The 15,359-nt window shown below is 43.3% G+C and overlaps 1 protein-coding gene across 3 annotated transcripts in view; it reads left to right on the top strand.

Annotated features, from left to right (window-relative positions):
- Positions 1-15,359, top strand: part of pde4ba (phosphodiesterase 4B, cAMP-specific a) — a 50,783-nt gene that overhangs the window by 7,280 nt on the left and 28,144 nt on the right. The window contains exon 1 of one of the 3 annotated variants that reach the window (XM_049732184.1): positions 722-1,629. The exons of 1 other annotated variant lie outside the window; for it this stretch is intronic. In XM_049732184.1, the coding sequence (XP_049588141.1) occupies positions 1,415-1,629 (215 nt within the window). In that variant the 5' untranslated portion in view covers positions 722-1,414. Of the gene's footprint in view, positions 1-721; positions 1,630-13,245; positions 13,391-15,359 lie in introns of those variants that run through there. One more of the 3 variants, XM_049732186.2, reaches the window with a different exon arrangement.

Raw genomic sequence — 15,359 nt, 5'->3', positions numbered from 1 at the left:
TCACAAAGACATTTAGTTGGTCATAGATGTGAATGTGAGCATTTTTCTCTCTCGGTGGTTGTTAAACAACAGAGGACTTTCAGAGAACAGTAATGAAAGGAAGACACATTTCAAGGGGAGGAGGGCAAAAACAACTGAAAGCTTTAAAGAAAAAATAAGTAGACTCCAAAAATACAGTAGCGTAGTAGGCCCAAATGTTCAGTTGACTTTCTTTGCAACCGGAGAGCAGCAATGACGATTTATTTGGGAAAGCACACTCCAAGAATGACTTTTATAGTCGTGGTTTGAACTGAATGTGGGTTCATCCTAATATTAGACCAACGTCAAGGTGTGTGTGTGTTTATGAATACAGCGTTTTAATGCGTGTCTTATTTCAAGGAACTTTTTTCTACCATTGCATTCGAAACCTTTTTTTCTCCAAATCATCTGCCCTTTTGAGACCTTTTGTGTTTCACTTCCAGATACCCATTAAGCCTTAATCGCTTGTGCAAACATTATTTTTTTTCTTGGCCTACACTTGCCGCTCCCCTGCCTCGCTAAAGGTTACGACATCATCAGAATGACCACAAATCCCCTGAAAAAAAATAATAAATAAGCCCGACAACCTGTTGCCGAGCATGGCAGCTTGTCGTCACTCCAGCGGCCAGCCAATCATTTGCAGCGGAGGCGCGGCTTGCCCTCGCTGCGTGCGTGCCCGCCCGCCCGCCCGCTCTCATCCCCGCACTTGTGTGTATCCTGAATGAAAGAGCAAGTGAAGCGTGTTGTGTTGCGCTCGCCACTCTGCTTGTGAAAGTGACGCGCCATCTGACTCGGGGCTCTGCATAGTTGGAATCACACTGGGAGTGCCTTCGGGGACCTCTGAGCTCTTTTCCCCACCAAGGAGGTCAGTCGAGGAGGAGTTGATGGAAAGAGCAGAGCAGAGCAGAGCAGAGCAAAGCAAGACAGGAGGAGGCAATTCCAAGCCCCTTTGAATTTTTTATAAGGGAGCTCTCCAGCATCCAACTGCGTGGATGGACTGCCAGAAAGAGTTTGAGCCAAAGTGACACGTACAGAAAGACGGCAAGGAGCAACTTATGAGTCATCCTGGTCGGAGGGAAGAAGCAGCAGCAGCAGCAGTAGCAGCAGCAGCAGCAAATTGTTGTGTCCTCCAAGGAGTTGGATGTAATCCTGCTTGCTGTGTGTAGATGAAAGGACGAGCAGCAGAAAAGCACATTGCAGCAGAGAAAGGGAGTGGGCATGACTGCTGTCTGGCTAATCCCTAAAGCACGGAGGAAAAGCAACCCCAAACAACACAAAGGGTGTGTTGACACTTTCCGCTGCATGACTTGTCGCTAGAATCAAGAGCAAGACTAAACCTGCTTTCTCCGAGCAGCTGACTTTGAAGCCGCATTTGAAAGTCATCCAGGCCACAGAGATGTCCTCAAACGAGCTGAGCGTGGAGATGGACTCGTGCATTCGGACGTTCAAGGAGCATATGCATTTAGAACTGGAGCCTCCCAAGGTGGTGGGAGGGAAACGGGGCGCCACGTCCCCCAAACTTTCCCCGCGGAGCTCGCCCAGGCTCTTCCGGAAGCTGATGGTCAACAAGAGCATCAGGCAGAGGAGACGCTTCACTGTCGCTCACACCTGGTAAGCAAATGGGCAAGGGATGGATGGACGGGCGCAAGAAACGAAATGATGGGCAAATTGGGTAGAATTGAGAGAAAGATCGCCCGCAGCCAGCAGATGGACAGACAAAGATAAGGGAGCCCAAAAACAAGTGGAGCAAATGTACACACACAACAAGTCAAGAAAAATGCAGTCAATAATCTTCCATATAACAGCTAATTACCATTTAAATGAGAATTTCCAAGTAAGGCCAAACTAAAAAAAAAAAAAGACAACTGTCCGGTGATGTGCCACTGGGATAAAAATGATGTCATCTAATACTACAGATCATCAGATGGAGACTTCCCTGTTCTCTATTTGGATCTCCATTTGCTCATGACCTCGATGCATTTTATTTTCTTGCGCACGAATCGGTTTTATCTGGTTGCGTTTGCTGCATCTAAGCGTCAATTTGAACCTGTAGCCCGACTACTAGACATATGAGATATGTAGAGCACATGATTTGCCTAAGCATTAACTTCTCCCATCCTCAGATCCTGACTTTATGAATGGATGTCTTTGGCGGTTTCTATTTTTGGCATTTCCACCCCACCCCCCATTGCTTTTTCTGCAGTTAGCTGCTGCCACCAGTGAGAATGCGAAGGGAGTGTTTGCTGGCTTATGCAATGTATGGATTAGTGGCATGGAAGGGGAAGGGAGGTGGGGGGGGGGGGGGGGGGGCTGTCTACTTTTCAGCCTCAAGGTGACTTTTGCCCTTACGAAAAAAAAAAACATCCACAGCCCCTAGTTTGAACGCGATTCCTAAAAACAAAAGAGCATGTGACCAAGTGGGCTCGTCATTGCAAGGGAAGGGACGGACGGACGGACGGACGCATGATGTGCGTAGAAAGGAAATGAGTCCAGATATGAATCTGTTCCTGCATGTTGTATCCACAAGCTGCACTGTTTGGATGATGGAAAGGAGATAACATGCTCTGCTCTCTGTGTTTTTTTTCTTTACGGAAATCGTATGCCTTTGCTGACTCTGACACCTTATACACATGTGTGGGGGGATTCATGTACATGCATGTGTCGAATTATGCATATTGGCGGAACGCTGTTAGGTCTTTTGATTCTTCTGCTCTTCCTTTACTAGCTCCCAGGGACTCATATCGCTTTATCTCTTCTTGTATAGCCTGTTTCTGAGCTAAGCGGGATTTGTGGGGGGGGTTGGGATTCATGTACGAGAGATTTTTTTTTTTTTTTAAATCATCATGGTACCCTTTGTGTTTGCTCCACAGTTTATGAGCTTAAGTTTGGCATGGAACAGCACAACACATTTACTGGCGCCAATTAACAGTCTAAAATTCCCTTCAGTGCATCTTTCGGTAACTGAAAAGACAATCAAATTCAAGTAAATACACATGGAGTACAATTCCAAAAGGGATGAAATACACATTTCACCTTTATAGGAAATCCAGTATTATTCAACAGTCTATTCCAGTCACGTCAATATTATGGCTTCCCTCAGAGGTCCACTTACAATATAACAAAAGCAGACATGGGAATTCTAGAAATCATTTTGCGGACGAGCGAGCTTAAAAAAAACAGATAGAAGTGTCCGTCTGTGGAGTACACTATAATCATTTTAAATATTTTGGAAGGTCCTCGGCCTACTAAATCAGTTTAAAACCAATTAACACTGACAAATGATCGCAAATCGTCAGCATATAATGAAGAATATATTGAACCCAGACATTTTGGAGCATTGGAGTCGCTTATGGTTTTGCCTTGAAGCAAGTCTGTCGTTGCTATTGCTTATGCTAACATCATTTGTCCCACGTGTACTCCTGACCCACTGGCACTCAGACAATGAGTGTTCTGTTTGAGCCAGTCAGCTGTTCCCCCGTCTCTTTCTCTCTCTGTCTGTCATTTTTACGCTCTTTGTCGTCTTCTGTGTTTTTTTTTTTTTTGCTCTCAGTCTGAGGCTTTCTTTGTGCAACTTCCACACTCGACAGTGCCTAGTGTCTTTGTTTCTGCCGGTAGGCTTTCTGCTTTCTTTCTGCTGTGGCTCCTGCTTTTGTAATCCAAAGCACCACATGAGTAAATGTTTGATGGGCGGGCGGTTAGCTGAGGCGTATAATTGCTCTGTTTTCCACTCACACAAAAAACATGTCAAGACGGGAAAAAAAAGAAAGTAACCTCGCTAATATCGCAGGAGCGAAGGAGAATGCTGATTTTTGTTCCAAAAAAAAATTGGAATTGCCAGCGCAAGATGGCGGCAGCAAACCTTTATGTTATTTAGTTATTCATGGGCAATCACAAAGTACATAGAGTCCATTTTCCCATCAAAAACATTTTGTTCCTGTTTTTTGGTGGAACGGATCAGTGACATTTCCATTAACTTGGATATGGAGCGATGATTTGAGATATGAACGGTTTGACCTACGAGCATGATCAAGGCAAATGAAACATGTCGCCATTGCTTGAATAAATGACAACATTCAAGTAAGTGTGAATTGAAGTTTGCTTTGCTTTAGTTGTTATCAGAATATATAACGGTGAAAATGTTTTCCACTTCCTTTGAATTATTTGGGCTAGTTAATTAAAAACACATTTGGATGAGTTGACCATCATATTGGCTCAATCCACCGCACATCTTACTTAATGGAGTGAAAGATAAAACGTTCTTCCACCTGCACCATCCTCATCTTCTTCCTCTTCTTCAATCTCCTCTCATGACCTGGTTCAGCACCCTCCATTTCTATCTGCTGCTTCCTCGCTGTGCTGAATCAGCCAAGCACAAAGTTAACTATTAGGGATGGCTGAGGGCGCGTGATGACTTTGTGTGTGTGTGTGTGTGTGTGTGTGTGTGTGTGCGTGAGAGAGAGAGAATGCATTCCTATGTCTGTAATGTGATTATCTTGGCAACGATTGGCAAAAACACTTGTGAGCATGTTTCAGTTTGACACGTCAATGAAACACATGGCGCATTATATTTGTGCTCATTTCTTCAAATATTTCTCGACCCTGCACAACTGTTTAAAAGTTCAGCGCAGAAGCAAAGTCTTTGCATGGCCACTGAATTAAGGGAAGACTTTCGTTCCCTTCTGCTCTTCTGGTTGCTTGGCTATAGAACATATTGTAGCATATATACTTCAAGCGCTGTCATTTCCAATCCAAGTGACGGAGTGGATTGGTCCCTCACTTCACTCTTGCCCTTTTTGTGCTCTTCTCTGCTATGTACTGCAGAGAGAAGCAGGAATTTTCCATACTGATGTAAAAAAAAACAAAAAAACAACAACAACACTTTGTCCAGTCGTAGAGGCTTAAATAATACATTGAGAGATTACTCGCCGTAGTGTCTCATGTATCACTTTGTCTTCTCATTGACGTAACTGACGTGAACTTTGGTTAATATTCTGTCAAGCTCACAGATACGAAGACTCGTGCTCTTTCCAATCTCCGAACAGCTGACTTGACCCTGACTGGGTAATCCAAGTCATGAAATAAAACAAATATATATATATATATTGACATTAACTGAAAAGAAAGTGCAACATTAACCATCTTTTACGAGCTAATTCTAACGTGCACCAATGCAGAAGATCTTCACTATTCATCTCCTTATCTGATGGAATGAAGTTCACAGCGAGACCGGAGTGACTGGAGCGGAAACTCCAGCCATTGTTTCCGCTATGCTCGAATAGAGAAAGTTGGGTAGAATTTGATTCTTTTTAAATTTACCACAGCAAATGTAACCATTTCAGCATGGCTGCTTATTTCAAGGGTTTACGCAAGCAAGCCTTCGCCTCGCCTCGCCTCGCCTCGCCCAAAGTCAACTGGGGGCGCCGCTTATTTCATATGCCTTTGCATATACCTGTGTGTGTGTGTGTGTGTGTTTTTGTCACATGCGTGTATGCTTTCAATGACTGCTTCTGCATGCACTTGCTGTCTCTTTGACTCATTGTCACAATGACCCTTTGGGGAACCACCACCCACCCACCCCCGCACTCCGATTCTTAGTGCGATGCGGTGTGCATGTTCATGTGTGATGAAGTGAGTACAATTGGATTTGAAGTTTGGGCCGTGTGTGTGTGTGTGCTCATGAGAGCAAAACGTACATTGGACTTGCTAAAACTATTGTCCCGGTATATTCTATGTGGAAATATGAGTGGAAATAGTTTTGTCTTTTTTTTGTAGACCTTTTATATTTGATATATTTTTGTATTCTCATGTTTCATTATTTGGATGATCCAGTCTGTAAATAAATTATTATTATTATGTTGTTGTGGAAGTTTGACAAGTTTGAGACCAATCCAAAGTGTTGAAATGAATGTGATCATCATGGAATGTGACATTTGAAGGATTTCTTCTTATGTGTCAGTTTGACTTAACCTTGAGCGGATATGACGTGCAAAGTAACCTACTAAGTCTCTACGACTATTTATCCTGCTCTTGGGCGGCCAAGAAAAATCCTGCAAATCCCTAAATCTGTCATCGGAGTTGGCAACAAATCAGTAGATTAGACAGTAAAGGAGCAACGAAGGTTACTGGCTATGAGCTGACCAGTCGGCATGATGGAGAATCTGCTTCAGCACCTCTAGTGTCCTTGTCTTTGATTATAAGAATCATACTGATGAATAAGTCTGCACCACCCCAGAAGATTTAATTAGAGAGTTGTAGATAGAGGTGTTTTCATTGAGGGACTCCCAAGTGTATGGGGGACCCTCCATGCAGTCAGTGTGGGCACAACCAATGGCCATGGATCCCAATTTGTCGGATTTGAGTCTCGAAAGTCTGCAATTGATGACTCATAATGAGGAGCAGCTTTATAAAAAAAGAAATGAAAAAAAAGACGGACGGATGAACGTGGCTGTTCGAGCCTGTGAGATCCAGATTGATGGTTTAATGAAAGCCTCAATTGGGGCAAAGGTTATTTTGAATATGTTAATAGTTTGCAATGATCTCGAGGTCATCTGTTTGCAACCGGATTAAAACCGAAGGGCTGGTTAGCGTAATGGTTATGATAATGCTCATGCATTGTCCCTATTGGCAGGATGTAAAAAAAAATTCAGGAAATGGAAAAGTTAGTTTAGAAAAAATGGTGGGGGTAGCTTAGGATTCTCGGCTCTTGTTGTGCAGTCCGTGTCTCCGGCACAGTTCCAGAAGTAAATTCACATTTCCCAAATGAAGCCTGCAGCATCACTTGGTTTTCGCTCCTTTTTTTTTTGTCCGTTTGGCGTGTGTGTGCAGGGACAGACTGTCAGGAAAGATGGGATGGAGGCAGAGAGAAGGATAGGCGCTTTCACTCTGAGTCATCGCAGCTGCTACAACACCAGGGAACCTAGCGTCAGGGCTGTGCTTAGATAGATGACTAACCAGAAAAGAGTTAGAAGACCATTAATAGCCCCAAATTATACTAATTGCCTCTCATCAAAATGGAATGATGGAGATGAATTAAATTCTGCAGCGACCAACTTAAGCGTAAACAGCTCTAAAAATAAATCAAGAAAAATGACTACTACTTATAATTGACGTCCACTGAAATGACATTACAATTACAAAAAATAATAATACAAGTAAACCCTAAAAATTCCTCAGAAATGGTGAGTCTATTGGCGTAAAGCTTTTAAGTATGCAGTGGACTCCTGTTTTTTTTTTTTGAGGCCCTAAATTGTCAAAATATCAATATAAATTGTGCATAGTGAAAATAAAATAGATTGGACATTCTGTAATATTGCTCAGCGTCAAAAATGTTGGTGTCAAATTCCATCTGTGGTCATTTTATGGAATTTTTCCTCATATGGCCGAGAGGTCAAACAAATGAACCAGTCTTAGTCAGTTTGGACACTGGGCCTTGTGCGATGGCCACTGCAGACTGATTCCGCAAGCTGCTCGTGTCCTGACAGCGGCCGGCGGGCCGGCGGGCCGGCAGCGGGTCGACGGCAAGATAATTGGCGATAAAGTGACATCTTTTAGGCTGGCTGTAGGGGAGCTAAACAGCTCTTGTCAGCCAAATGGTGCAGTTTGTGTGGCCGAGAGAGAGCAGCGCTAATACGGGTTATTACCCAACAAGATCCCACTTGACATGTGTCCAAAGTTCTAAAGTCAGTTTAGTATCAACTCTATTTTTGCAATTCATAAATTAGAGATGTTAAAGAGATTACTTCTATACTTTATTCGATTGTGGTGCAGAATAACCAAAAACAAAGAGACATTATTAGGACATTTTATTGTTATTATTATTGGCAAACATCTTAACTGTGTCATACCCAATGCTCATTTTGATTTTTAATCGATTATTTTGGTCGTCTGTGTTTATTTGTGAGAAGGCGTACAAGTTTAGTCCGTAGCAAATGTTGGCGGAACCACTCTTGGTAATTTCTCATTGTAACGAATGCACTGCTATACTTCTTGGCATGCAGATGATTCTTCCCCGGGACGGAGCCACACATGCTTCCAGTGATATATGGCCTTTGTAACAACAAAACAAAAATGAAAAGTAAAACTTGGATATGAGTGGGATGGCATCGTGTTCTCTAGTGACTTGCTTGCAGTTGATCTCCCAAATATTTGCTGTTGCGTGAAAATATGCAGGGCATCTATTTGCATGATGATCAACATATTCCATGTCAACCAGATGGGCCAGATCCGCGTTGAATACAGAGTTGTACTTTGCCTGGGCTGCTGTTTACAAGCCGAATGAAACAATAAATACAAATAGACGAGCAACAACATCCAGAGCAATGAGGTTCATGTATGATGCCAGTTTGAATATTCAACTGGCGGCTTTCCCTGTAATGGGGTCACACCGAGAAGGGAGGGAGGGAGGGAGGGAGGGAGGGAGGCACACCTTTCCTTTCCATCTCCATCTCATCACTCCTCAAGTCTCCTTAGTCAAGCAAGTAGCATGTAAGTGTCCAGACATTTGCTAGTGATGGAAGGTGAGTGAAATGACTCTCTGTGTGTGACAGTCGTGAAATGTCATGGGTGATAATGGCTCTTGTCAACCGAGACAGCTGTCACTCGGTCACCATGGTAACCGCGTGAATCATGTGTGGCTCGACATTTATAACCAGCGACGTGTCTGTTTCAAAAACCCTCAAATAGAGAGGATCGGGAAACGGATTTTATAGGATTTTAAAATTTATATAGAAGTGCTGAGCAATATGGTAAAATTATTCTGACAATTTTTGGACAATTTTTTATATCATGATAATGATATACTACAAGATAGTCTATGGAAAATGATACACTGTTTACCTTGTGTCATTTTATTTTGAAGTGGCATTAAACAGCTATAAAAAATGATCAAATGTAAACAAAAGCATCTTTTTGCAGAAGTGAAGATATCAATCGAAACAAAAATGCTTGACAGAAATTGTTTTAAATAAAAACCAGATCATTTTAAGAACTTTTACTGCGCAGATCTCAAAATCAAAACTCAAACTGTTAGGTATGATTTTGCACCCTACTTTTGTCATGCATTTTACAATGCAGGTAATAAATGAGTCATCGCAAGCAGGCGCCAAATCCAAAATATGACCAACTGGTGTTGATGAGATGCGCCCCTGCAACACGTGTTGAACGTCGTTGACCTGCGCCACCAGACAAGCCCCATGGCCATTGCACTGGCAGGCAGGCAGGCAGGCAGGCAGGCAGGCAGGCAGCCGTCACACGCCATTCAGTTCCCATCTTCCTGCCAAGTCTTGCCATCTGCCAGCGTCTTTGCACTGCTTCTTGTAAGGAGGCCAGACGCGTTGCACAAAACAACACAACCCTCTGGAACACGCCAAAGTCACACGACGGCACGCACGCACGCACGCACGCACGCACGCACAGACACCTCCTCTTGCTCATAAGTGACTATTTAGGCTGATGGGTGCTAAATGGCAGTGACTCTCAGCAGCCTTAATTGGAACGACGACGCTCGGCGCTGACAAAGACGCCAATTATTCCGAGGTCAGCGAAAAAAGGTCGCGATAGTGAAGATGATGATGCCAGTCTCAATTAGGTTATGCTGTTTTGCCACTGTTAAAAGGTGTCAAATTGAATTCTCAGATTGGGCGTCATACGCCACGTGAGGACAGATACTAATCAGCGACATAGTCCCTCCGAATACCCAAGTGAGGCAAATTTAACGCCGCCTCAGATGTAACGACACAAAGACGCCATCTCATCTGCCGCAGCTATCGGGGTACATCAATGAGACGGAGAAATCAATTCAGTTTCACAAGGGAGACACAAAAGCAACACACTTTTAATTACAGCCTTGTTTACTGATGTCATTTTTAGCATCCCAGATGGGCTCGGTGTCATTTTGCGGGCCAACTCAAAGTACTTAACCCTGCGTTTGCTGCTGCAGGAGCGGATTAAGTCGTTTAATATCAACTTGCTTCCAGCTTTGTGCGTTAATTTCTGCTCAAACACATATGCCGTAAAGTCTGCTAAGCAGTGGAGATGGCGAACATTAGCAAGACAGGTGATTGTGTTAGTTGCCCATATGTTATGGAAGCAAAAAGAAAACAGCTGTTTTTTTTGTTTGGGGTTTTTTTCTGCTGTGTTGCCCCCACCACCTTCCTCCAAAGATGTGTCTATTTAAAGCTGTAAACCAGTTTTGTATTGAGTTGCAGTCGTTTGTCCTGACGGTAAAGTAGAACAAGTTGGAGGGCAATGTGTGTCTGAATTTGATTTGAGCAAACTGGTTTGATGCTGATGACAGTGATTTTTGGCCAGTGCACTCTGAAATGTTTCCTGTGCCAGCCAGGGCCACTCATTGTTTGTAATAGCTCACAACAGGATTTCTCACGCTGAGCGTGTGATACCAAAGTAGTTCGATGACTAACATGAAGAAAATATTTTTTTCCACACTTATGTGGAATGTGTGGCGTGTGTGTGTGTGTGTGTTGTTTTGGTCATTCACCAGGGGCTATGTTTTTGCTGTGACTTCGTAGCACTTGCACAATCACAATTGTTCTTTGTGAAATGCATTCTGTTACCCAAAGAGAAGAAATGGATGACAAGGCCTGAGGAGGAAAGTGTACCCACTGCATGGTATCTTTTTTGGAGACAGCATGTGCATGTCAATTGACTCATTACACTGCGAAAGCTTTGGTTGCTTTTGGGTGGTGAGCTTTTTGGTCAGATGATCCCATATTATGCAGCCTTCTAAATGGCACCTTGATGATTCCGCTTCTTTTATGCTTTTCGTGGAAGGTGCGAGCGCATTTGAATGCAGACACCACGACTGTGTCAGTCTGGTCTTGTTAGGCAGCAGCTGCCGCCGCCGCTGCCGCCGCCGCTCTGACTGATCATTTATCTGTGGCGTGGTGTGCCGGGCTGTGCTGTGAACTGAATATTGGCAGGACCAGACAGAACAGAGGTGGCTCGGCTCGGCTCGGCTCGGCTCGGCTCGGCTCGGCTCGGCTCGGCTCGGCTCGGCTCGGCTCTGCCGCTGCTCTGCAGTGAATGACTCAGCGGGATTTCGACCTGCTTGTCCCTCTCTTTAATGTTTAGTTTTTTGCCACTTTTTAATATGCTGCTGATTGTACTGGTGGCTCATGTCTATGCTGCATGTCCAACCTAGTACTCGTATGGAAAGGAAATTGACTTCTGAATTTCCTCCTTGTTCATTATAGGCCATTTTCATAATGACTTAATCATAGTTGTAGCATCATCATTTCATTCCAGTCAATCAATAAATCCATTGGGAGAGCGCCAGACGCCGTGCTGATACGTGAGTGACGCACATGCGTTCTTTCCGCAGTGCCGATGTCAAAGGCATTGTAAGGCTCCCTTTCAATCCATCGAGGCCTTTTGTTCGATTGCGACCCCTCTGTTTGTTTTCCTATGCATGTGCGTGGAGCAAAGGACAAGGCTTCCGAGCGTATGAGAGAGCTTGGAATCTGATTCCTGCACTCGGGTTGCAAACTGCCCTGTCTGTCTGTCTGTGTGTGTGTGTGTGTGTGTGTGTGTGTGTGTGTCTAGGGACACACACTGTTGTAGCCGTGAGCACAAAGAGCACTTTTAAAGGAAGAAGTGCCCCCCTGTATGCACGCAGGAAGTATACCTCGACACACTTTGACGTCACTGCCCTACTCTAATCATGTAACTGGATAACCGAGGATCTCCAGGAGAGCCTGGCCTGGAGCTTGCCTTGCTCTCTATCTTCTACTGGCATCTAACTTGACCAGAGTAACATATAAAACGGGACACGCAGTTTATTTTACAACAGCAGCCAGACACGGTAACTTTCATATATTAGAAAGGAAGGAAACAAATATGGCTAAAGTTTATAAAATCATTCGCAGAAGAAATAAGATGGAGGAAGTGATTGGAAGCTTTGAGCTCACAAGAAACAATATTTAGCGTGTTTGGATGACCGCACGACTGTGGCTAAAAGCATGTCGTGACATTTGAATTGAGAGGCAAATGGACTTGTTTTTTGGTGCTGATTTGAGAGCTGTCTCCCCTGCAAGGGAGCATTCAAAGCCTGTCAAAGTGAAAACAGTGTGAGATCAATGCAGCTTCCCGTGAGAAGACGTGGAGCCCACGGGTCGATGAGCGCGCTGTCGGTGGGCTGCGCCGCGCCGCTGAGCCGCCGCCGCCGCCGCGCTTTGTCGGTGCAACGTTTGACCTGACACCGAAACGTCTGTCAACAATCCAAGCACACGTCTACTTTGCTAGCTCGCCACTTGATCGTCACTCACTTCAGTGAATTTGATCATGTCTGTTCCAATATAAATGAACTTTGAATTGAATCATGTCCGTTTTATTCAATATATTATATTCAGCAGCTCCAACATCCTAGCACTTTTTTTTGTTGTTTTTTTTAATCCACTTTTTGCTTTGCACTTTCTCGATGGTCCACTTCAACAACAGCACTCAAAATGGTCCAACAAAGTTAGCGGCGGGTGCAAAAGCTATAGAAGCTGTGTTAAGTGTCAACAACCAATTGTGCTGTTTTTCCAAACAGGCAAATTGAAGTGTGCCATTTTCACAGGCGTTGGATGCAAACTCAAGTCATTATTGTTGTCCTTATCTCCTTTGCAGTTTGTTGCTGCTCTACTATCGGCAAAAGTAAGAACACATACGTATTGCTGTGGTCAGATAAGCGGACAGAAAATAAACGACTTTGTAATTTTGTGGCTGACTGTTTAACTTCGAATAGATTAAAAAAAAAAAAGACGACTTAGTTTCGGCTAACTGTTGTTTTAGAACCTGAAAATGCAAGCACTTACCGACACGAATGTTTTTAAAATAATGTTTAGATGTGACAATGAAGGACTTTACTGCTAATGTGCCATTTAGCTGACTGTTAAGTTCTCATTTGTGCAAATCAAATTTAGCCATGCAGGGTACACATACTAGGTGAATCAGTTCTTTGGTTACTTGAGGCTCAGAGATCATCCATGAAATGTGACCTGTATGTGGTCCGCAAAAACCTGAGCTGAGGCCAGGACAAGAAAGTGTCCATTTCAGAGAGACGCCCAAAGAAGTCGTACAACACAACAAGCAGTTGAAAGGACAATTGGAATGGGATGCCCTGACCAAAAATGGACTATGGGGATTGTGTTTGGTGAACTGGCCATTTTGTATTGGACACCGCGAGACTTTTCCAAACCTGAACGGGGATTCTTTCTTACCTTTTTTATATGATGCTGCCTTGCTGAGACTACCTTGTGATGATTAAGCAAAGACTCCAGGATGCATCATCTTGCCTGCCTGCCTGCCTGGGTGGCAGGCACTTCATTATGAGAGCTGCTCGTTAATAACTTGCCAAAGTCATGAATCAAATCAAGTAAGTGACTGAGCCCAGACTTTGGGCGCGATACACAAAGCAGAACCATTTTTGTTTCGGAGGCAAATTAAGATGATGACATCATCCAGTCTGGAGCTTCCTTTCTGCTTCCGGCGCCACTCCTGGGTCGGGTATGTGAACTTGATAGGGCGGCTGGCTTGCTCACAGAATTTTGTTATTTTTATTTATTTATTAGTCTTTATAGGTAGAAGGTTAAACAGGCAAGGTTTTAGGGAAAGGTCAATGTTTAGTTTGTTCCGGATGTGTGGACTGGTTGTGCCAGTCACGTGCTCCCTGAATCATTTTCACACACACAATCTCTTGAAGTAGGATAGCATGAAATGTTTATGTGGGAAGCAATTAGCCTAATGCCGTTGTGTGCTTTGTATTACTAATTTGCTTCAGGGCATTCCAAATGAAAAAGACGTGAGCCGTTTTGCTGTGGTTGGCTTACTATTTACTTCTGCTTTAGATTCTTCATTTCTATGTCCGTCTTTGGTTTTTAGGCTGGCTGCCAACATCTCGGCACTCACATGAAATTTTCAAAGCTCATTGCAATTTCAAGTCTGTTTCTCTCATGCAGTGCTCTCTTTTTTTTTCCTGCATTCTTCTTTTGCAATGTTGTTTGTGGGTTTTCAACTTGGCCTCTCTCACTTGTTTTGTTCCGTCTTCTCGACCAGTGTAAAACTTGTAATTCTTCTTCAATGTTTTTGACCACATTTTTAGCCCAAGTGTCAAACTCGAAAACATTTTTCATTCTGCCAAAGGACAACATGACACATGCAATTGAGAATGCTGTCATTCCATTTTGCAGAGTGTCTTGCTATGTTCTGTTTGAATGTGTCGATTTTCTCTTTGTTAGGTGAATGGTTGATTTGGTTTAAAAGATGGAGATTGAAGGCTTGCAAGCCCCCCTGGTGATGTACACCACAGCCTGATTGGCTCTGACGTCAATTTGAATGGAGTGTGTTGTGATGCTGAAAGGAGCAGCGCTCCACTGGCGCACATGACATCAAATATCCATTTTTCAAAGAGACCCATTAGATGCATTCACATTGTTGGAGGACTTTTTTTCTTCCTTGTCTTTTCAGAATGCTTTTTTTTTTTTTTGGCCTCCTTTTTCCATTTCATTTATTCTCTCTCATATCTGGAGCTTGAGTCGAAACCCCAATCACATGCAAATTAGATTGTCTGAATTGCGCAACGTTCTTTTTCCATTCTTGGAAGACTGAAGTGGCTGACGTTACATGATTTCAATGAGTTTTGTCTCATCTGGCAAATCTAGCAGTATCATGAAAGATGATAAATAGCATTTGCATACTTGACACCCAAGCAAAAACTCTTTCTACTTTGTGAGGTTGTTTTTTTTTTTTTATAATGTGAGTTAGGTACGTTTGTAGTGTGATAATAGACTGGAAGTAAATCTTGGAGCAGCACATCAGGAAAATAATTCTTTTTCTTCCCTTTAAAAATGACAACAATCAAATGAGAGTTGTTTGCAGTTGTTGTTGAAAACACATCATTCTTTTTTGTCCCTTGCTATTTTTAGCTGCTTTGAGGTATCATGTCTGGCTTAGCGTCGACACTGTGTAAAAATGGCCGACATGAGAGCAGCGCTTTTATGTCACGGCTTGTACTAATAATGTGGCAAGATGAGTGGCTGGCGCACTCAATCACTGCCTTCAGGCATGCAAACTTGTTCCAATATTCTGACCGTCTTGTCAGGCTATTAAAAACACCACTTGATACAGAAGGTAGCTTCTTATTTTTTCCACATCATGTTCATATCAGTCTGATATTGAGTTCAGTCAGGTCAAACGTGCAGATCAAAGCTGAGACAATTGCAATTTGACAAAAGTACAGATGATCAAATATGGTCTGTCCTCTTGCATGATTTCTAAATACATAAAGCAGACAATATTACTGTGCAGTATTATGAGGTACAATAGTGCCACTGTGCTTCCTCTTG

The sequence above is a fragment of the Syngnathus scovelli genome, chromosome 10 (assembly GCF_024217435.2).
Source record: "Syngnathus scovelli strain Florida chromosome 10, RoL_Ssco_1.2, whole genome shotgun sequence".
NCBI classification, from domain to species: domain Eukaryota; kingdom Metazoa; phylum Chordata; class Actinopteri; order Syngnathiformes; family Syngnathidae; genus Syngnathus; species Syngnathus scovelli.
This window is presented reverse-complemented; position numbering and strand designations above follow the sequence as displayed.